Source organism: Eptesicus fuscus, chromosome 17 (assembly GCF_027574615.1).
Source record: "Eptesicus fuscus isolate TK198812 chromosome 17, DD_ASM_mEF_20220401, whole genome shotgun sequence".
Classification (NCBI taxonomy): domain Eukaryota; kingdom Metazoa; phylum Chordata; class Mammalia; order Chiroptera; family Vespertilionidae; genus Eptesicus; species Eptesicus fuscus.
The window spans coordinates 59495958-59518835 of record NC_072489.1 but is presented as its reverse complement, the minus strand read 5'-3'; the positions used below and the strand labels follow the sequence as shown (position 1 = coordinate 59518835).

General features: G+C 48.0%; 1 protein-coding gene across 2 annotated transcripts in view; it reads left to right on the top strand.

Moving 5' to 3' along the window:
• The first annotated feature begins 8097 nt into the window (after positions 1 to 8097).
• Positions 8098 to 22878, top strand: part of EDRF1 (erythroid differentiation regulatory factor 1) — a 29476-nt gene continuing 14695 nt past the window's right edge. The window contains exons 1-13 of one of the 2 annotated variants that reach the window (XM_028132095.2): positions 8098 to 8581; positions 9501 to 9709; positions 11566 to 11632; positions 12215 to 12340; positions 13088 to 13212; positions 13463 to 13619; positions 16522 to 16623; positions 16892 to 17013; positions 17652 to 17763; positions 20199 to 20346; positions 20429 to 20537; positions 20845 to 20956; positions 22276 to 22536. In XM_028132095.2, coding sequence (XP_027987896.2) covers positions 8474 to 8581; positions 9501 to 9709; positions 11566 to 11632; positions 12215 to 12340; positions 13088 to 13212; positions 13463 to 13619; positions 16522 to 16623; positions 16892 to 17013; positions 17652 to 17763; positions 20199 to 20346; positions 20429 to 20537; positions 20845 to 20956; positions 22276 to 22536 — 1758 coding nt within the window. In that variant the 5' untranslated portion in view covers positions 8098 to 8473. The remainder of the gene's footprint in view (positions 8582 to 9500; positions 9710 to 11565; positions 11633 to 12214; positions 12341 to 13087; positions 13213 to 13462; positions 13620 to 16521; positions 16624 to 16891; positions 17014 to 17651; positions 17764 to 20198; positions 20347 to 20428; positions 20538 to 20844; positions 20957 to 22275; positions 22537 to 22878) is intronic. The other variant, XM_028132097.2, reaches the window with a different exon arrangement.

Below are 22878 nucleotides of genomic sequence, written 5' to 3'. Positions count from 1 at the left end.
GAGGAGCCCCGGGTAGAGGTGGGAGGGAACGGGCTGGCCTGTGGGTCTCCCTCCATTTGGGGGCAGTCCTTCTCTGTGGCCGACTCCTGCCCTCCCAGCCCCTCTCCTCCTGCGTCTACAGCCCTCCCCCGCCCCCCATTCATTTATGTGGTCCCCAGTCCATGCTCTAGAACAGGGTGGGGAACGTCCGGCCTGAGGGCGGCATTCGGCCCATGAAATCATGTGGTCTGGCCCTGCCCGGGCATTAGGGGTGAGTTAGTTAATGTTTGACCAAATAGAGCAGGCTCGCTTTCAACAGTATGTTTTTACTGATTTCAGAGAGGAAGGGAGAGGGAGAGAGAGAGAGAAACATCAATGATGAGAGAGAATCACTGATGGGCTGCCTCCTGCACGCCCCACACTGGGGATGGAGCCCACAACCCGGGCCTGTGCTGTGATCGGGAATCGAACTATGACCTCCAGGTTCATAGGTCAACGCTCAACCACTGAGCCACGCCGGCCGGGCTAACAGGCTAAGTTTTCAGTGGATAATTGTGTACGGCCCTGAGTGATGTGTAAATATCCACATGGCCCTTGGCAGGAAAAAGGTGCCCAGCCCTGCCTGAGAGGGTCCTCCCTGCAGCTGCGATTCTCCCGGGAGTCACTGCGCTCAGATAATACACAGTCCCCCCAGCCCAGGTGCACAAAGCGTCTGACTTCATCCCCGGGTCCTTCCCAAACAATTCCAGATGCCCCGCCAGGTCATGTCCGACCATTTCAGGGAGAGACAGGCCTGAGGCCCTCCCCCGGAGAGCTCTCCATCCTCCTCCCACCTCTCCCAGGTCCAGGCCACGAGAAGAGTGATGTTCGCGATGGAGCCGAGGCCAGTCCTTCCGCCATGTCGACAGACAAGAGAAGATTCCAGAGAGAAATGCCACCAGCAGCAAACGCATGCCAATGCGCTTTTCCGCTTTGTGCTTCTAAACGCCTTTGGCATCAGCACCTCCGAGCCCTCCGGGGAGCGAGGCTGTGCCCGGCACTGCCCCTCGGTGCCAGCGTGAGCGGCCGGGGCTGCTCAAGTCCTTTGTGATAAGAAGGAACAGAAGCCTGGGCGCTCTTAAAAGGCGGCGCTCTCGCCTTGTGGGGCAGGAACAAGCGTGTGCAGAGGGGGGCCGGCATCTGGAGTCCGGCTCCGGCTCTTAGACAGAAAACACTGTGAAGAAAGGTCAGAAACGGGCGCAGGTGGGTGGTGCCCGTGCCTCCCCCAGGGGTCACCTGCCCGGCACTCCACGGGTGGGTTCTGCTACGGGAGCCTTGAGGCCGCGGGACCCTGAGGACGTGGCATAGGCCCTGGGATGCCCGCGAGGAAGACAGATGTCACGGACACGGTGAGTGCGGGAGTCGGGGCAGCGGGTGGGATGCTCCCCTGCGGCCCTCTCCACGGGAAGCCGCCTCCCGCAGGCGCTCAACAGCAAAAGGTTCATGGGGTCTGCAAAGGCCGAGCCCAGCCGAAAGGCCGGGAGAGCCCACGGGCGGCGCCGACGGCGGCGCTGATGGGCAGGGTCCGCTGAGAATCCTGTCCCCTCGCTCTCGGCCAGCACAGCGGGAAGGACGGGGGCTCCGGCCGCCCACAGGTGCCTGCGGAGCAGACCGTGTGACTGGGAAACCGTCTCGGGGTTCCTGTCGGGCAGTGACCCGCTCCGCAGGATGAACTCACAAAGGCCTTCAGAGCGCCGCGGGGAGGCCGCTCAGCAGCCACCTGCCCCGCACCTGCCCCGCACCTGAAAGGCAGCGCTAACGCTCGCTCTAGAGTGTGAGCTCGTCCACCTCTCGGAGGGGAGCGCCTTCCAGTGCTGCCCAATGGTTCCCGCGCAGTTCCACACACTCCGCTCGAAGGCCCTTAGTCTGCAGAACAGCAAGCGAGGGCCCTGCGGCTGCACCCACCGTGCCAGGCAAGCTCACATCTCGGTCTGCGTTCTCTTAGACTTTAAACGCTTCCCTCTCGTCAAATTCAAGTGTGGAGGGAAAAATGGACCATTAACTCGATCGTTGTCCTTGACTTGAAGTATCTAGCCTTGGGGTTTGGATACCATGGTATGTCTAAAGTAGTCTTTGTAAAAGCCGTGGTTTGTAAACTTTTTACCACACAATTATTAGGTTAAAAGTTTCTGAACGTGCAGCCCCAATATACGTATAATCATTTCTTTATAAATTATATACTAGCCGTAATGCAATAACAAAAAAATAGAACAGTAGAAATGTTTAAGTCTAAAACAATCGGCGTTTAAAATGTTTTAATTTTGACTGCAAACTAGTTCCGTTCTCCACTATTATTTTTAAAAAGAGGTTCAAGTGGTCGAATAGGTTTCTTTTATTTTTTCGACTCCTGGTGGAAAGCGTTGCGATAGAACAATTGGAAGCGTCCCTGGAAGTTCAGTTTATTTTGAAACTTGTTTTTATGGCTGTCGCTGCCTAAAGACCTCAAAGAGGAGCACATCCGGAAGAACCCCGTGGTCGGGGAGCTCCCCAGCTCACGGGCTCCTCTCCCCTGTATCCACAAATCGGGCAAAGGTTGTCACGGAAACGTGGCTACTTACGTCTCCACCTTCTCTGAAGTCCATCGGTCTCCCTTACGAACCAGTTAAATGGCCCGGGAATAACTCAGAGACTCAGGTGGGCGCTTTACCTGCAGGTTGTTGACTCTGTACATGCGGAGGAAGGTTAACTGGCAGTTGGCAGGGAACAAAAGTAAAAGCAGGATGGGCAAGAGAGAGAGAGGAAAAGTCCTGCTGGCGGCCTGGGACAGCCGAGCTTGCAGACACGTTTTGGGGCAAACAAATCAGGTGCAGCTGACAGATCAGCCTGGGCATTCTGAGAGGACCAACTCGCGCATCAAGGAAGACAATGAAGATGTGGGCAGACATGTGCAAAGCCCTGCCCGCGTGGCTGACTCACAGGAGGCGTGCCATCCCGGTGGGATGCCCGCTGTCTCCCTCCTGTGAGCACTCCCGCCTTAGGTAAGCTGGATCTGCACCACCGACCTCCTGACAGTTCCTCTGCACATTTAAATATATAGATACTAGATATATCAATAGAGAGAAATATCAATGACGAAAATTTGTGCACTGGGGCAGGGGTGGGGTGGGGGGCCTCAGCCAGGCCTGCCCCCTCTCACAGGGCCTTGTCACCAAATGGAACCATGTGGATGGCATCCAGTAGCCCATCTAAGGCCCCATACGCTGTGGTAGACTCCATGATGGTCCAGGGGTACCGGTGCCCCTCCTGGGGGCGCGTTAGTCTTCCCTGCCATGCCTGTGCTGAGCTTGACCGAGTGGCTCATGGCGGACAAACGTGTGTGGCATGGTGTCTGTCGGTTCTGATCGGAAGTGTTAGGTCAGTGGCGCTGCTCCAGTCGAGGCTGCTTCATGAGCCCCGGTCCAGAGCAAAGACGACAGGGACGAGTGACAGCATGCCTCAAGTGTTGCCTGCGACATACTTGTACCTAGTATTTCGGACATTCTTATCCTGAACACATTTATCATAGTTTACCTGAAACTTCAATGTAATGTAGCGTCCTGTATCTTACCTGGCAACCCTAGCTGTAAGTCCCTGACATCTGGGGGATGTTTGTTTCAGCCAATAACCCAATCTCACTTGACTAATACATCAGCCGACCATGGCCCAAGGAAAGGCCAATGAATATGTTAAGTCTTAGAAATTTTGCCCTCCCTTTTCAGATTTTAAGAAAAACCCTCCACCAGCACAAAAATGACCACTCATTGCTATTCTTGCTATTTGATATGGTCATCTTGAACAGAACCTGCCATATCTCCAAGGTATGCCTGTATTTTATAGTAAAATGTAATTTTTTAAAAATACATTTTTATTGATTTTAGAGAGGAAGAAAGGGAGAGAGAGAGAAATATCAATGATGAAAGAGAATCATTGATCAGCTGCTTCCTGCATGCCCCCTACTGGGGATCAAACCTGCAACCTGGGCCTGTGCCCTGACTGGGAATGTAACCGTGACCTCCTGGTTCATAGGCTGACACTCAACCACTGAGCCACACCGGCCAGGCAGTAAAATGTAATTTTTATGATGCTTTTAAACATATACATATATAAAATTTAGCTTCTAACTTTCAATTCTGTTTTATTGTATAACTAGAGGCCCGGTGCACGGAATTCATGCACTGGGGGGGGGGGAAGTGTCCCTCAGCCTGGCCTGCGTCCTCTTGCAGTCCAGGAGCCCTGTGGGCCTAAGCCGTCAGTCGGACATCCTTAGCGCTGCCACGGAGGCTGGAGAGGCTCCCACCACCATGGCCCGGCTGAGTGGTGCTCCCCCTGTGAGAGCACACTGACCACCAGGGGGCAGCTCCTGTATAGCCACGGGTAGTTCCATGGTTCCGTTGATTTGCGTATTAGCCTTTCATTATATAGGACTCTTGGTAAGAAGGGATTTCTGAGTTAGCGGTGATTCGTTGTTCAAATAGAGTGAGAAGTCAGTGCCAGAGCGCTTGTTGGTGGTGCTTCGTGGGAAATGTGCTGGAAACAGCCTGTGAAGAGGCGGAGAGTGACATGGAGGGAGCCAGGGACTCAGCACAGCGGGAGAGTTCAGCAGCAGAGAGGATCCTGGGAGCGGAGGGGGTGGTCAGGCTGGGGATGGGGGTCTGAGAAGGGGCGGGGTTTCCCAGGGCCACTCCCCGTGCCAGGGCAAGAGAGATTTAGGTAGTCAAGGAGTGTGATCCCGGAGGGCAGGAGAGGTTACATAAGTTCATTCATTCTTCTAGTTTGAATGCTTATTAATTTTTCTTTTCCCTATTCAAAAACTTCTATGTGCTGTGGGTTTTTTAAGAAGTTATCATTGTTTCTAATGTAAGAGATTGAAATAGAATGTGGGAAATCATGAATCATTACTTCCAGAATTTTGCATTTTAAGGTGCTTATTTGGCTCATTTTTGTATTGTTCCAGCGTGTGCCCTCCCCCTCTTTCCCTCTCCCCCTCCCCCCGCTCCCGACACCCCTCCGATGCACTTCACCACCTGTGGCCTGCTCTGCGCTGCTGGTGGTTATCCCGGTTCCTGTCGCCAATCTGCACTCTCCCCTGTGCCTGGTGCTCTCACCACTTAAACAGTTTATTCAATAAATAACTGCTTAGTCCAGCCGGTGTGGTTCAGTGGTTGAGTGTTAACCTATGACCCAGGAGGTCGAAGTTCGATTCCCGGTCAGAGCACATGCCCGGGTTGTGGGCTTGATCCCCAGGGGTGGACCTGCAGGAGGCAGCCGATCAATGATTCTCTCTCATCATGGATGTTCCTCTCTCCCTCTCCCTTCTTCTCTGACATCAATAAAAAGTATATTTTGGAAAAACCTGCTCATAGTTGTCTGCTTATGGAACAGGTTGTCTCGACGTGTTTCAGAATGGCCTCTCCTGACACCCTCCCTCCTTTCCCCTTAGATTCCTTTGTTTCCAAAGCTTTTTATCCTGCACTTGTCACTCAACAGAAAAACTGCCTGCTTGCATCTGCCTCCCTCTCCGACTGTGAGCTCCTCAAGGGAGGGCGCCCTGTCTGATCATCTGTTTTACCAACACCAGGCACAGCACACCGTGTTAGCCCTTAGGCAAGGCAGGTAGGATAACGAGTGCCAACAGGCTTTTACAATGCTTATCAGAATGTTTGAGACATAAAAACAATGTTGTTGGTTCTGAAATATTTCTTAACTCCGCAAAATCAAAGCTAAAGATGTTTAATGAAATATCTCCCAAATATATCAGTGTCAATATCTTTTTTAAAAATATATATTTTATTGATTTTTTTTTTTTTTTTACAGAGAGGAAGGGAGAGGGATAGAGAGTTAGAAACATCCATGAGAGAGAAACATTGATCAGCTGCCTCCTGCACACCCACTACTGGGGATGTGCCTGCAACCAAGGTACATGCCCTTGACCAGAATCGAACCTGGGACCCTTCAGTGCACAGGCCGACGCTCTATCCACTGAGCCAAACCGGTTAGGGCAGTGTCAATATCGTTCATGATTAAAGTTAGTATTACAGCCGAAACCGGTGTGGCTCAGTGGATAGAGCGTCGGCCTGCAGACTCAAGGGTCCCAGGTTTGATTCCGGTCAAGGGCATTTACCTTGGTTTCAGGCACATCCCCAGTAGGGGGTGTGCAAGAGGCAGCTGATCGATGTTTCTCTCTCATCGATGTTTCTAACTCTCTATCCCTCTCTCTTCCTCTCTGTAAAAAATCAATAAAATATATATTTTTAAAAAATAAAAAAAAATAAAGTTAGTATTACAGTTTGTTCCATTCTAAAATTTATAGGTGAGACATTCTTAGATTACAAAAGTCCTCCCGGCCTGCATGAGGATTTCAGAGACATCCCAGTCAATTATAAATGTGTGTGGCTTCTAGCACACAGTGTTCAACGCAAAATTAGACATCCTTTCCGAAACCTACACAGGTGAACAGTGGTCTGTAAGACAGATGTGCCCAGGCCCTCGGAGCTCCTAAATAGCCCCCCCCCCCGCCCCCGCTGCAGAGAGGGGAACAATTAGGCTGCGGCTGTGCCTTTCGGGAAGACAGCATTTTATTGTGCGTAACTTTATTGCGCTTCACAGGTGTTGCGTTTTTTTTTTACAAACTAAAGACAATAAAATGCTGTCTTCCCGTAATGCATGATCAGAAAGAAAAAACAAGTAAAGAAAGCTTTATTTAAAGAATATATTTTAAATCACTTCATCTTATCACTCATGTGTTTATGGACATAAATACAGCAATAGACATGCTTTTAAAATTATGATCATATTGCATATTTGCCTTTTAAAATATTATCATTTAAGCCCTAACCGGTTTGGCTCAGTGGATGGAGCGTCGGCCTGCGGACTGAAGGGCCCCAGGTTCGATTCCGGTCAAGGGCATGTACCTTGGTTGCGGGCACATCCCCAGTGGGGGGTGTGCAGGAGGCAGCTGATTGATGTTTCTCTCTCATCGATGTTTCTAACTCTCTATCCCTCTTCCTCTCCCTCTCCCTTCCTCTCTGTAAAAAAATCAATAAAAAATATTTTAAAAAAATATTATCATTTAACATCATATCATGTACAATTTAAATGTTCCTGAAAAACAATAGTCGCACACGTTAATGGTATTATGGACCAAAAATAGATCTAACCATCCTAATGTTAGACATTAGTGTTCAATGTTCTACTATAACAATGTATTACTTGCAAAAAAGCCCCCAAAGAATTGACTACAAAATGCCAACAAAATGATATCAAAACCAACTCGTGTTGACGTATCTACAAGATGTCCTGTTGTACCAAATTCCTGTTAGATATAATGCATAAAAATGTTTGTTACATTGGAAAACAATTTGCTGGTGGAGCTGCTTCAGTCACAAGGATTTCTGAATGTACACATAGTTACCAGGGCCTAATGTAAATGGGGAAAAACACGTAACTGCAAGATAAATTATTTAAAAAAAAAAAATCCCTCCCAATATCTTATGCAAAAGCGAATCTGTATGAAGGCTATGGCTGCATTTTACCACGCTTGGTATGACTCTGGGTGCGGAGCCCGAGGCTGAGCGCGCCCTGCACCTGCAAAGCTGTAACCCGGTCCGGGCCAGTTCTCCACCTCCCTGCTCCTCAAAGCACGGGCATCCTCTCCAGGGAGCCTGTTAGCCCATCTCCGCTGCCTGTCACCTAGCCCCCAGGGGTCTCTAGGCACCGCAGCGCTGGCGAAGGCCCTGGACCACCCGCACCGCCCTTGGCCAGCGGCCCGGGCCCGACGCACAGCGGGCTCTCCAACGATGCTGCGAACGCGGCACCTTGCAAAACCCTCCGCCTCTGAAGCCCGTCCCTTCAAGGGAAGGCGGAGGACCACCTCCGCGCTGCTGGGCGCCGCTGCCACCCTCGGGACCGCGGCCACACGGGCTTTGTGATGCGGCGACGGGACGCGCAGGCGGGGCGGCTGGAACCTGAGTGCCCCTCACCTGGGCCCGTGTAAACCGAGGAGGCACGAGGCTGGGAGAGACTGCTAACACCACGCTTCACAGAGCAGAGCCGCTGGCCACGCGGGCAGCAGCCTCTCCCCTCCCACGCGGCGAGGACCCCGGCGACACCGACTGTGCGCCGAGTCCGAGCGCCAGAAACTATTTGTCAACAAAGACCAGCCGTTGGCAAGGGGTGGAGCCTGGAAGTCAGCTATCGCGAGAAGTGGTCTTCCACGGAGGCTCTGACAGGCGCAGGCGCACTACAGCGCCCGCCCCGCCGCGAAGGTGGCTGCCGCCGGGGGAGGCGGGGCCGGGCCTCGGGCGCAAAGCTCGCGAGACGTGGACGCGCCGCCGCAACTCCTTCCTGTGAGAGACCGGAAGTGTGGTGTGAGGGGCGTCCCCGGAGCGCGCTCTGCTGTGCGGCGGCGTCGCTGGGCCCGGGTTCCTGTGGCGGCTGCTCGGGTCCTGCCGCGCCTCGCCTCCCTTGGACCGAGGTGATGGGGGACTCCAAGGAGGCCGGGGCCGAGGCTCCGCCGGCCGGCGCCACGGCTCGCGGAGGACTCAGCCTCCTGTCCCAGGCCGAGGCCGAGGAACCTTCTGCACAGGTGCGTCCGCCGCGGGGCGCCGCCGCGGGGCTGCGGGGCTGCGGGCCCGCTCCGCCGGGAGGGATGTCACGGTTCCCGGCGGCTTTGGCGCCCTCTCCGCGCCTCCCGGGCAGCCTCCGGGACGGAGTGCAGCCGGCGCGCCCGCCCAGCGTCAGGGATGCAGGTGTTTCCTGGCCAGTCGTCTTACAGAAGCAGCCGGCCTCCCCTTCGGAGTGGCCGGTGGGGGCGGCAGACACTCTCCGCTCTGAGGGCGCGCATGTAAACACAGGGTGTCCCCCCAAATGTATGCGCACACTGAATAATTGTAAAGGCGCTCTTTGTTAACATACCTGTCATTTCCAAAGTTGAGCTCTCAGCTGTGAAAGCGAGTATATATATTTTTCTTTTTTGGGGGGGGGGGGCGGAGGGGACACCCTGTATGTGGTTCCAGAATGCGACAGTCGTGCAAAGGTGGAGGGGAAAGAGGGTGTCGGGCCCTAGACGGGGCCCCAGGCCGGCCTGGCAGGCGCTGTTTGTCCATTACTGAACGTTTGCTTCAAAAACAACAAAGCCTCGCATGTCTTACCACAAACTACTTCCTACACGGTGTGCGACCGAAATTAAAGTGCCTCTCGAGTACTGAACAGAGGTTTTAGCAAATGTTGTGTTGAGTTCACGTGATGGTATCGCCTCCCCTTGGCCCCTGCTTCTCCAGCTTCTGGGAGGAACATTTAGAAGGCAGGCTGGCCTGTTACCCAGCTGACAGCGTCACCATCCTCCCCTCCGCTCGGTGTTTTCTCTGACATTGTGTTAAAAAGGGAAAAGAGCTGACTCAGTGTGACCGTGTGCTCAGTGCTGTCAGCTGCATGTGGCTTGCATCCTGGTGGGGTTTCTCCTTCCTGGGGGTGCTCATTCCAGTGTCCGTGCCTGTGTCCCTCAGGGGTCCGCGCTGTTTCTCGGGGGCAGCGAGGTGAAGAGCCGGGCCGTGGTGAAGTACTCCTCGGCCCCCCCTCGGGCGGCCTTTGCGCGCCTGGAAGAGAAAACAGACTTGAAACTGCCGCCTGCCAACTGGTTACGGGAGAGCGCCAAGCTGGGGCCCGCGGGAACCACCATCCTGGGCACCGGTAAGAAGAGCAAGCCGTTTTCCAGGTCAGTGCCCGGCGGGGGCGTCTTCCTGGTGCCGCCAACCCCTGCTCCGCCACGGAACGCGGACACCTGCTTTTCCGCCTAGTTCGTCACGCTCCTCGTCTGGGTGCGGTTTCTCTCTGGAAAAGGGTCCTTTTTGACTTCAGAGTCCCGTCTTCCCCCGCTAATAGGATTATGGTGTCATAGGGAGATATGGATGGCATACGCTTCTCTCAGGTCTGCGTCACGTTATGAACAGCTGGATTCTGACCCCTAACCTTCAACCAGATGTTTTTTTTTTCCGCCAGTGTACATGCCTTTTGCACATGTGAATACAGAGAGGTAGGGCGGCTCCCGAAGAAGAAAACCCTTAAGGCGGCGTGGTCCGTCCTGTGGAGTTGTTCATTAAATGGCGCTGGGTTGTCGCGTCTGAAAAGGCCTGATGCGGACATCCAGCATGTTGGTTGGGCGGCTTGAACCCTTGACTTGGGCGCTTGCTGGGAACGCTGCTGGTGGTACTTGAGAGAGTAGCCTGGATCTCACTGAGGATAATGTATGAAGGAAGGTCCATGTCACATGTGGGGTTCTCCTTCTCCCTCTCAGTGATTGAACCTGAAGTATTCCCATATAACGTGGCAGAGCCATAAATACATTAGTGCCTTATGAGCCAGTAGCTTGGAAATTATCCTAATGCCACTCGAGGTAAAAGTTCTATTTACAAAATGGTGTTTGTTTGTAGCAATATTTCTACTAGCAAAAGTTGGATATAGTCCGTGTATCTTCTTCTAGAGGAATGGCTTAGTAAATTATTATATGTGAGCACAATTAAATGTTAGAAGGTGAGCCCTAGCAGGGCAGCTTAGTGGTTAGAGCATCTGCCCTCTGACTGAAGGATCTCAGGTTAGATTCCGGTCACGGGCACGTACCTCAATTGCAGGCTTGATTCAGTCGGGGTGCGTGCAGGAGGCAACCAGTCAATGTCTCTCTCACATCAATGTTTTTCTCTCTGTCTCTTCCACTCTCTGTAAAAATCAGTGGAAAAGGTATCCTCGGTGTGGATTAACAATAACAAAAAATGCTATAAGGTGATTTACACGGTAATTATATTGACTGTGCACACCCTGTTTAAGTACTTTATACGTTGATGTCTTTTAATTCTCACAACAACCTTTGAGTTCGGTGCTGTTGACTAATTTTCACATGGACAGACTGAAGCTTGGGAAGGTTAAGTAGCTTGCCCAGCCCACATAGTAAATCATCGGAGCATGCTTTGAAGTGAGGTGGTCCCGGGTAAGTATCCTGGCTCCTAGCTGGGAAATGCGGGCATGGACGCTTTCCAGGCTTGTGGGTAATGGATGTGCCGCATGTGGTATCTGGCACACATTGTTTTTCTTTTCTCCTGGCCGAATTGGAGTCGGGTATATTTTTTCCCATATATACTTTAAAAGAGTAATATTGTATATCGCTAGGAACACAGTCCCAGACTCAAATCCTGACAAATGTTTGTTTCTATTTTTTTTACCTTTCCACCTAAAAAGAATAACATCTTGAACTATTTTCTCTTGGAGATTTTTTGTTTTTTTGTGATTACAAAAATGAAAAGAATTGTTCATTGTTTTTATTCTAGGTGTTTCCTTTTAATTGCTCCTAATGATTATTACTATATTTTATCAAATCTAAGATGCCATTGATTTTAAGTAACACCATTATTTTGTATACCACTAAGAAGGAAAAACTAGCCAGCTGTAATGGTGAGAGGCATGCTGATATCAGAGGTGTCGGAATGTGGGACATGTGTGTCCTTGAAGTTGACATTATCTATGATAAACTACCTGCATCACTGTGAGCGTGACCTTTGTGGCCTTCATTCCCTCCATTAGCTTTGGGATGGCGTACGACTTTATTGATTCCGTGGGGAACGATGTGGACGTTGTCTCTGACTCTGAGGTAAGTGTCCTGGTGGGGAAGGCCATTGGCGCTAGGCACTTAGAGTATGCTCTGTGCAGGAGTCTTGAAAAACTGGTGAAATGAGACCACTATCTGATTATTAAATGCCTTTTTTGTTATTAAACAAGCACATATCCTTTCTTCAGAGAGGAAGGAATAACCCCCAAAGCACTGGCAGTGGTAACAATACCAACGTTGATGTTTATGTCTTAAAAAGAGCAGTTACAGTGATTAGAATGTTTGGGATGATTTTGTATGTTCCCAGTTGAGAATGAGATACGATGCTTCTGGCAAAATCGATTGCTCCTTAGTTGGTCATCCTTATCTGAAATGCTAAAAGCCTAGGTCGGTGCAAGTGTGACCGTGAGGTTAACAGTGTGAGTTGTGAAGCGCAGGTGATTGAGGTTTTGAAGAGCTGTCCTTCATGTGTTTGCATTTAGCTTTCTGTGGAAAGTACAGTTTGTATAACCTTAGGAAAGTAAGGTTTATTATGCTTTAAAATGGAATGAAGTTAAAAATGGAAAGTTCCTGAGTCACACTAAGAAAGGTCTTTCTAAACTCTTTCCTCTTAATTTTCTTAAGAACATAAAAAAGCTCCTGAAGATCCCCTACAGCAAGTCCCACGTGAGCATGGCGGTGCACCGAGTCGGGAGGACCCTCCTGTTGGACGAGCTGGATATCCAGGAGCTCTTCATGAGGTCTTCGCAGGTAGGACTCTGTGAAGAACCGCCTGAGAGCAGCATGTCAGCAACCTGAGGGCACTAGAAAGATGATTTGTTCTCAAGAAAGGCCCAGGTAGAAACAAAGTTGAGGACTTCAGCAACCAAGGAGCCAGAAGTTTCATGGATCCTAAAAAGTAGAAAGGGGAGAGTTGGCAAGCAACTTACTGATGCCAACCAGCAGGATTCTTGCAAGGAAAAGGATGAAGCCAATGAAAAAGTGGTGAAAATCTGAAATTTAAGGGACTAGTTTAAGTTTTTAAAAAACCCTTTGATGTCTCCTTTAAAGAGATTCTCGTGAAACATGGCTGCCAGGAAATGTGAAAAAGGTTGTTATTCTTTCGAATATGTAATTATTAGAATTAACTGGTTCGCTTAAAGCAGTGCCTCTCAAACAGTGTGGTAAATGCCTGTTTTCCCCCACAATGTATTGATGATGGGTGCTTTGTACAAAATAACCATGTTATTGTTTCCCAAGGCTTACTCTCCATTTCTATACTTAACTTTTCATGCACTGTTTGCAAATAGTTCATGGTCCTACCAGTCCCATAGCGATTATTTAAAGACTCTCCCTGCAGTGCATTGGTAAAGGAAGATAAGTTATGGTAATTTACATTGAATACATATATGAGACAGTATTCAAAAAGTAAAGAGTACTTCCTGTAAAAAGAGTAATGGGTAACGAATTGTTTTGACTACATGTTTGTTGTATTGATTAATTTTTTATGTTATTCAGACTGGTGATTGGACGTGGCTGAAAGAGTTTTATCAGAGACTTATTGATCAGAAGTGGCAGAGGAAGAAAAAGAGCAAAGAGCATTGGTATCAAAAGGCTATTCTTTCCAAGTTTTTATATTACAGGTACTTGGCTATTTGTTTATTTTATCGTAAAGAGGAAAAATTAAATTCTGATCTAAAATTTAATTTGAAGCCAGGAAAAATAATAATTTAAGGTTTGCCACTATGGTATTGTTTACATTTCAATGTCTTACATTTCTTTTCTTTAAAAGTAAGATGTATGCTTGATTATAGAGTCTGGTTTTAAAAAGTAGTAGACTTGCATGAGCTTACCCTTAGTGACAGTGTGATATTTCTGTTTCTGATTGGCCAGTATCAATGGCGATGGAGCCGCGCAGCCCGTCCCTTCTGCTGCAGAACAGCGGGAGTCATCCAGTTCAGACCAGACAGGTGACGCGGACGGGGCATCGTGGCCCGCCCCCTTCGAAATGCCTTCTCCCGTTTCCGAAGATCCCAGTGCTTCCAGTCAGGTTAGTGAGTACTCCGAGGCTAACTCGGCATACTCATTTAAGAAGACAGAACCAGTTACCGTGCCAATAAAAATAGATGAACAGCAATACAAAATATTCTGTCAATTTATGTCTCATAATTATAAAAACATACTTCTTTTAGTTTTTTTTTTTTTTAGAATTTGCCAGAGATATGAGTGGCTAGATCAGATTTTTTTAAAATTTAAAATATTTAAAAAATGTTCTCAGCATTTAACATAGCTCACCAATATGTTTATCAATGCTCATTATCTCCTTAAAGTCATAAAAGTATTATAACATATAATGAATATAGTGATGTAGTATATTTTAAACTTTAGGTGTAAAGCAAGTGCCTATCAAATATTGACTCAGAGACTTGCTTGTAATTTAAAGACTGACCTTAACTTTTAGTCAGATTTTTGAGGCTAAAATCACCCTTAAGATTTTCTGGATGAGGTTCCTGAGGTTTTAACCTACAATAATGTTAGAAAGTTCTTAGAAAGGAAGGGAGAGTGAATGCATTGTCTCTTTTTGTCTCTTATATTCTTGGTTTCTTCTTATTGCTTGTTTAGTTTTGTCATTGTTTCTATCAAAGAAAAAAAGAACTCCACAGATGTGAATTGTATATGTCTGTTTTCAAGTAAACCTATTGATAAACTTAAAGAAGATAAAAATAGGATCTTTAACTTGGCAAATTATTTTTCCTCTTGCTATGTGTTCTCACATATTGAAAATTATTCACCCAGATTGTTGCTATCTTTACAAATTATAGGATTACAAGGAGGCAAATATGTGATTTTAGTTTTTGTAGGTTTTAAGATGGAAAAACCTTATTAAACTATGTAATGAATTCAAATTTCTCACAAGTTGGGAAAAACTGAGGAAAGGAAAGGAAGTAATTACCATGCAAGGTGACAGCGGGAACTAGCAGGAGGGGGTGGTGTGGATGAAAAGGGCCATGGGGGCCGGGCACGTGCAAGGCCCAGGTCAGGACTGGGGACTGGTTACACTGGTATTAACACGGGATGATTAATTTGCTTTGTAGTTAGCGATTATGTTGTATTATTTGTTTTATACATGTTCATGTATGTGATTATAGTTCACCAAAGGAGTTTTTAAAAATTCTTTTTGTATTCCTTGACTTCAAAACCCACACATTATAAACAGACACAATAGAAATACCATCTCCCACCACCCACCTCCCCTTCCCATTCTGTCCTTACCTTGTGTAGGGCTCCCTATGAAAGACCTTGGAGGCTGTTGAGAAGCTGTAGACTTGCATGTGGAGGAAGTGAACTGGCATCTAGTTAGTGCCTCTCATGCCCTGCACGTCATGCCATGCGTATAAAGCACTGCATACGTGTTATGGTATGTGTTGAATGTTGATGGTGTCATTTTACAAGTAAACAAACTAAAGCTCATAAAGAGTAGATGTTTGTCCCTGGTCGCATGGCTGGTGAAGTCCAGGCTAGTGTTCAGATCCTTGTGACTTCAGAGGCCTGTTCTCGAGCCGTGCTCCGCTGTGTCCACGTGTTCCACACGTGTTCAGAATGGCCTCAAAGCAGTCAGATTGTCTTAGCAATGCCCAGTGCCGGGAAGAGCTCTCCTGCCATAAAATAATCTTTCACAGAATATTTTTAGAACATATTATACAGCCTTAATTTCAGCATTTAGAGATTTATTTTTGTCTGCAAGCCACCACCTGATGAACTCTTGTTCCCCAAACCTAAACCACTAGTTTGAGGTCTGGGTGAAGCAGTAATAGAGTTGAAATAGGTGAAATGGGTATCTTTGTAATGGCCTGATAGCCAGACCTTTATTTGGAACATCGTAACCTAGAGCCCAAACTCTCATTAAAGCAACTCCCTGGCAAGTACGATTTTGGGAGTTGGTCCCCAGGTGAATAACTTGTCTGTGTAAATAAATAATAAAAAAGCTTGGAGCTCTAGAGTATTCTTAAAGGGCACAGCAAAAGTGCTGGAGATTCATGCACGTGCACCCACCCACCCACACACAACCTATGTACAGTCACGTGCACTTCTTGGCAGGCAGATGCTAAGCCTATTAGCACACACCGAGGGTGAGAAGTGAGGGTTCATGGACTACAGTGTGCGTGCACATAGGCATGCCCATCTTGGGGACTGTGGTGGCATTGACATTCGGCTTAAAGTAATGTGTCTTAATGGCAGCTGCCTAATGACTGGGAAACTGACTGGTGGACTGAGTTTACCCACTGTCAAAAGTTCCTCTTTCTAAAAGTGTTTTTGAAAGTACAATCCACAGTTTGTATTAAGAATTAAAAGTGTCCTGAGATTAAGTCAGTCTGAGAACATTGGATCACACAGAGGGGAAGTCCATTTTCTACTACAGAACCTCTTAGAGGCTTTTCCATGCTCATGAGCATTGTTACTCTCCAGAAGCAAGTCTACAGCGAGTAGCCTTTGTCACCGCTCACTCTGGAAATTTCTACCAAGTATCCCAAGGACTAGTAGTCTGTGAAACACATTACAAAATGCAGAACTAGTGGCGGTTATCATGACGGGTGTCTCAAAAATAGGGCTGGGGTTTCTCAGGAATGTTTTAATTGCATGGAGATGGGGTAGGCTAAAGATGAATGGTATTGAAATTTACCCCCAAAAAGAGAAAAATATAAAACTTCGAAAGCTAAAGTAATCTTGAACCTTTTCTGAGTGCGAGCTAAATGTGATTGGCTTGCTGCAGTGGCTGGGATAGCTAAGAGCTGTCGGAAGCCACCAGTGACAAGAGTTGGGAATGTGTCTTAGCCTGATGACAGCAGTAGCTTTGAGGTGTCTGCTTTGAATGCTTGGGTGATACTCTAACAGTAGGCCTTTTATAAGAACTTCTGGCAGCAGAATCATTCCTATCCTTGCACTTTTCACAGGGAAGTGAGCCTCTCGAACCCTCATACATAGTGGGGCATCTGGCCTCAGCCCCCAAAGAACAAAACCTGACTACTTTATTCAATGACGGGGAGAACAGTCAGGTATGCTTCCCAGGGTATCCGCGTCGAGACACCCAGCCCCAGCCTACTTCGTCATTAAAAACTAGTCTCCGTTAGAATTCGTAGGGGGGGAATCTACTTGATCCCGAAAGTCCATTTCTAAACAGCTCTGATCTTACAGCTCTGTCATTTTCACTTACTTCCTCTCCTTTGTCCTTTCTTTTTTCTAGTCTTTCTGTGGATCGTGGGGGGAATTACAGCTCTCCTGTTTATTATATAATCACCGTTACAATTTTATTTTAAATCAAAGGGTCTTAAAAATGATTTTGTTCGGAATATTCTGTGGACGTTTGAAGACATACATATGTTGGTTGGCTCCAACATGCCTATATTTGGAGGAGGCAGATACCCAGCAGTCAGCTTACGTCTCAGGTAACCACTCTCGTTTTCCTTTAGAACCTCTGTCCGTCTACTCGCACCCATCCATCCGGGCATCCTTCCCTCTCCTGCTAGAATTGAAATGCACAACAAAGAAGGAGCTATTCTCAGGGAATGCTGGGTGCTCTGGAGCTGGGGGTTCGCCCTGGTCCTTGATGAATGGACTCAGAGGTCTTGTCCTGGCCTCGTCTTACGTCTGCGTCTGCCTGTGAAGTGTAGTAGAATTTATTTACAGTGAAGGAGGTGGTTTCCAGCGCCTGTTAATGCTCCAGTGTGTGTGCTCACGTTAGCCAGTGTGCATCCCGGCTTGGGCGGCAGCGTGCATGGTGGGCAGTCTTTCACCCCATGTTGTTGGAGGAGCGTGCAGTGGGCCCACAGTCACCTGCTACCATCTTTCCTTCTGTTTCTACTGAAAAGGCTTATGGATTCCAGTTAGAGAAGCAAGCAGAGCTTATGCAGAGATGGTGAATAGAACAGCTACGTGTGCGTATTTCATCAGCAAAGAGCTTATATGGCATTTCCCACGCAGGGAGCACAGATTAAAATAGTTAAATGGGAGAAATAAGTCTCAGGTGATTCATTGTGAAACATCTTAATTAAACCAAATAACACCAGAAATGTTATATTTTTAGGGATAACAACAAGCCAATTAATGTGCTAACTGGAATTGACTATTGGTTGGACAACTTGATCTGTAATGTACCAGAGCTTGTGATGTGTTTCCATGTAAACGGGATTGTACAGGTAAGACACCGCGCGTCTCTAATAATCTCTCAAGAGCAGATGGGTGCGGAGAACAGTGCCTCACCGAAGCTTTTAAGGCCCTGAAAATCCAAGGTGTACTTTTTGGCAAGGAACGTAGCTGTGAATAAACTGAAATTCAAGTATTTTCACATTTGAGTTGTTGATAGAATTCTAGGTATCATAGGAGGATTATTATACAGGTAATTTGTGAGAAGGTCATCAATACACTGAACCTGCACTGTAGCCATAGGACTGTAATTTTAATGCCAGGCACCTATTACAGTTACAGTAAAGGTATTTATTTAGTGCACAGCTGTCTTCGCAGTATATGCAGTTTTAGGGAAAGGCCACAGTGACAGATCGCTTACATAGCAAATTGTTGTTGAGCATGCTCTATAATGAGGCACCTTGTCCCCATTTTAAATGTTGGGGGAGAAAATAGAGTGTGGTCATGGCCCAGAAAGATAGAATCTAATGGGAAGTCGTGTGCAAAGAGAAAATAGGAGACGGCAGGGTAAGCGTTGGAAGGGTGATGCACACACAGAAGTCTGATGTTTGTAGAGGGTGAGGTCATGTCTCTTCTGATCTGAAAAACAGACTTCCTGGAGGTGGCATCTTAACTGGATCTTGAATGACAGATAGCGTCCCCAGAAACACCAGATGGATTCTAAAAGACGAGTGTTAATAAATGAGGGGTTGGTGATGCGTCCAGTTAGGGAGCAAGGCTTCTGCAGCAGGAAGGTGGGAAGGTCAGCCAATACCAGAGCCTGGTGCTGAGCTGAGTGTGGACTTGTTCGTGGGGATCTGGAGTGGATGGGAGCTCTGCATCTGGGGTGTGAAGTGCGTGTGCTGGAGTATTAATTTGGGGATGGTGTGTAGGACAGACTGGGAGGGTTTGGAGACAAAGACGGGTTAGGTATGCACTACTTTTAGGAGTGACGTAACGTACTCCTACTACGTAACGTCCTCATCCTGAGTAAGCACTGAGAATTGACGGCAGTCACAATGATCCGCGTTTATTGAGCGCTTTACAGGCATTGTCTTACCTGTGCTCGTGTCAGCTCTTAGCTGCCTCTATACTAGTACCGCTTTTGATGGAGAGGGAGGCTTGGGAGTCACGGAGCTCAAGTGAGTCACGCAGAGCCACATCGCTGGTGAGCGGTGGTGCCGGTATTGGAGCCTGTCTCTGACCACGGCCATGCTCTTAGCCATCGTACTGCAGCCCAGTGATTCCTCACCCTCAGCTGCATCAGAAGCCCTGTGCTCTTTAAAAGTCCACTTGCTGGAGCCCGCAGTGTTTCAAGATGGAGGGGGCTTTGTAGATGATTCGATTTGCTCTCTTGATTGAGAACCGTTGGACCATCCCCCACATGGCAGCGTTTAGTGAGAGAGGGGAGAGGGGAGAGGGGAGAGGGGGAGGGAATCCAGGCTCGGGCTCGGGTGTTCAGGGACAGATCCTGGTGGTGTTGCCTGAGGTGGGAAGGTTGAATCTGTTCAGGCAGGGGAGGTGATGTGTTGGTTATCAGTGGGCAGTTTGGGGAAAGCATTAAAAGGCCCACTGAGCATGTTGAAGTTGCAGGCATTAGAGGAGATGGGACTAGAGACATAAGTGGGGGGCGCCTTCTCCCAAGATCCTGTTGAGTTCCTCCCCAAGGAACTCCATTAAATGAGAACATCGGAGCCTCTCCCAGGCAGGTGAAAGGGAGGGGCTTTCAGGCAGAGGGAAGGGGGGCCAGAGGCTCTCTCAAATCCAGGAGAGCTTTAGCTGGACCAGGGCTGAACACCAACCTTAGGAGCCTGGGGTCCAGTTTCCCAGTTGATTTGGAGTTCCTAGTCTTGGAGTATTTCAGAAATGTGGGCAGAGGCGTTTAGGGACATGTGACCAGAAGACAAGCTGGGGACAAATATGGAGGTGCTTTAAAAGCAGTGGCGGTGCCGTCCATGCAGCCTTTACTCATTGTGCCCCTCCCCTACCTCCCCCCCCCCCCCCCCCGCCCGGGCTCCATTTCTGTAAAGGAACCGAGTCCTGCTCAAGGGGAAGGGTGGTGTCTCCTGGAGAAACTTCCAGGTGATTCTAGTGTCTAGGGGTGAAGTCTGCCTCCGGGAGCCCTCTTCCCAGTTGAGAGCCATTGGGGTAGAGGGAGGAAGTGTGCCGTGAGGTTTGTTCCGGGGAGAACAGAAATGAGATCATGTCTACATTCGTGGTTCACAGTCGGGTGGTGACTCTCCCTTGAGAATTACTCTGGTACATGAACAGCGATGCTGACGGTGGGTCAGATTCCTCTGGGAGCCACAAACAGATGGAAAACCATTGGTCACATCTCGGCCAGGCTGCACAGGTCCCTAATGGCAGGACTTCCACATGTGCTCGCTTTTTAGGAAGAGAAGTGTTGCTGCTGAGGTTTCTCTTAAACCGCCCTCTCTCTGTTTTATAGAAGTATGAAATGATAAAGACAGAAGAGATTCCCAATTTGGAAAACTCTAATTTTTCTACTAAGGTCATAAAAGACATTGCACAGAATATTTTATCCTTTCTGAAATCTAATTGCACCAAAGAAGGACATACCTATTGGCTCTTTAAAGGTGAGCTCATTCGTGACCGAACAATGATCTGATGGGTTTGAGTGGCCGCTGTGAAATGAGGCTCCTTTGCTTGTTTCTGCAGCGAGTGGCAGTGACATCGTGAAGCTCTATGATCTCACGACTCTTTGTGAAGAAACCGAAGACAAATACCAAAACCCGTTCACCATGCCGGTGGCTATTCTCTTATACAAGTGAGTGCTGTTGCCAGGGAAGAAAGGAAGAGGAGCCTTGTGTAAAATTGTAGAGTGCACAGCCACACCACCCGAGCCAAGTATTCATATTCTCTCTCTCTCTCTCTCTCTCTCTCTCTCTCTCTCTCTCTCTCACACACACACACACACACACACACACACACACAGTCTACACCAAAAAAACCCTGCGGGGAGGGTAACTTTGGTGGTTTCTGTGGCCCTTACCCAGCGGGAGGAAAAGGGGCGGCCTACATTGAACCTTGCAGAGAAGGGTGAGTGGGCGTCAAGTTGATACAAATGTTTTTAGGGTTGCCTGCAACATGATGATGAAGAAGAACCAAAATAAGAAACACTACGGAACTATCAGAACGCTGCTGCTTAACTGTGTTAAATTGTTGGACAAAAGCAGACACCCTCAGGTAAGAGGAACACCCGCATGCTCTGGGAGAACGGCCTAGCGGTCTGACGGATGTGCCTGGCACTGAAGCCTTCGTGTGTAGCTGCCTCTCGGGGGGGGGGCGGGGAGGGGGAGCTCCGTATGGCTGCTGAGCACTGAAAAGCTGCCCGCTCTGAGTTAAGGTGTGCTTTCAGCGTAAAGTACCCCCCGGACTTTAGGATCGTGTGTGCACACATTATGTGCTTATTGAATCAAGGATAATATTAAAATGAAGCCAACCAGGTGTGAACGTGGCTGCTAGAACGTCTGCGATGTTATGTGCGGCTCATGTCACACTCCTCTTGGCCAGCACTGTCTGTAATGGAGGACGCGTGTGCAGTGCACTTTCCTTCGCTCTGTCACTCCTGGAAGTGGGAACCTTTCACAGTCTTTTAAGATCTGTTTACACAGAAGGATCTTGTTAATCACTGTTAGTATGGGTAAGGTTCAAGTCCATACTTCAGTGTAGAATAAAAGCATCTCTTAGAATGGTCTCTCAGTCATGGGCCCCCAATTTTATACCCCCATGCCCTCAGTTGTCTGTATTTTTGGTGTAAGGTTAGTTGAAGCCTGTTTAAATGAAGAAGGTCTGTAGTCTGGACCATTTTTTTTTTAAAGCTCCAATATTTATTGTAGTCACATCCAGTTTAGAGATAAAGATTATCCTAGAGACCAAACCAAGAGGAAACTTTTTTTTTCCCAGAAAAATGGAAAACCATTTTTAACTTAATTATCTAATTGCTGATTGAAGGGGTGGTGTTTGATGGATACTGAATGTGACAGAAAATGGTGTTACAACTATTAAATGTTATTAGAACCACCTAATAATAAATAATAGAGTGGAATAAATAGTAATATATACATGCCCATTTTAAGAAATTCCACAGTGGACTTTTCCCTCGTTAAGCTAGTGGGGTTTTCCCCCGGGGCCATAGATTGCATAGTAAATACTAGCTGCCGATTTAATGTATAGCTTAGGAAGAGAAATGCTGTTTCTCAGTTGATAGGATACTTGCTAATGTAGTTATGACTCTATACCTGGAGACTTTTGTCTCCAGTGAAGTACAGTTGCCACCTTTTTAAGAGAGAGCTCTGGGATGGGATACTTTCAGGAAGTAAACACACAACCGGGAGAATTTCAGAGCGCTCAGGGGACGGGGACGGGCGGGGTCTCTGTGCTGCGGTCTGTGCTGGGGGCAGCCTGTGTGCGGAGCTCCTGGGGGCTCGCTCAGCAGTGAAGCTCCTTCCACCGGAGAGTGCTCAGGTTTGATGACAGTCACGCCTTTTCTTTCTTTTTATAAGATTATTGCTTCAGCCAATTACATGCTTTCAGAACTCTTTCAATTGGATGAACCTAAAAAAGAAGAAAGTTCAGAGTCTCCCTTAAATGAGAATTCTGATGAAAGTTACAGTGAGGAGGAGGAGGAGATGCCAGACAGCGATGAAAATGGGTCCTATTGCACCAGCTCTGACCCTCCCGACGATAACAAAGCAGTGGCCATAATCAAGTCTGTTGGAGAATTGTCAGTTCCAGAGAAGTACAAATCCATCCATCAGATCAGAGTAAGCATGTTTCAATGTGTATTAAAGTGGTACCAGTGGAAAAACAACAATGGGTGGGTACAGTCAGCCTCTCAAAAGTTGGCGTTGCTGCATTGTAACCAAGACCCTGGGCTCATGAAGCAGTTAGATGGTAATTAAAGACGGAGTGACATGTTAGTTTACAGTTGTTTACAAGGGAACACTTTGTCATTCTCTGAAGCACTCCAAAAACGTCGTCAGTATTCATAAAAACGTGTCTTTAGTTGGCCTTCTCAGTGTCCCTTTTGTTAATCCTCACCTGAGGATATTTTTCCCCATTAATTTTTAGAGAAAGTGGAATAGAGGGGAGGAGGGGGGAGAGAA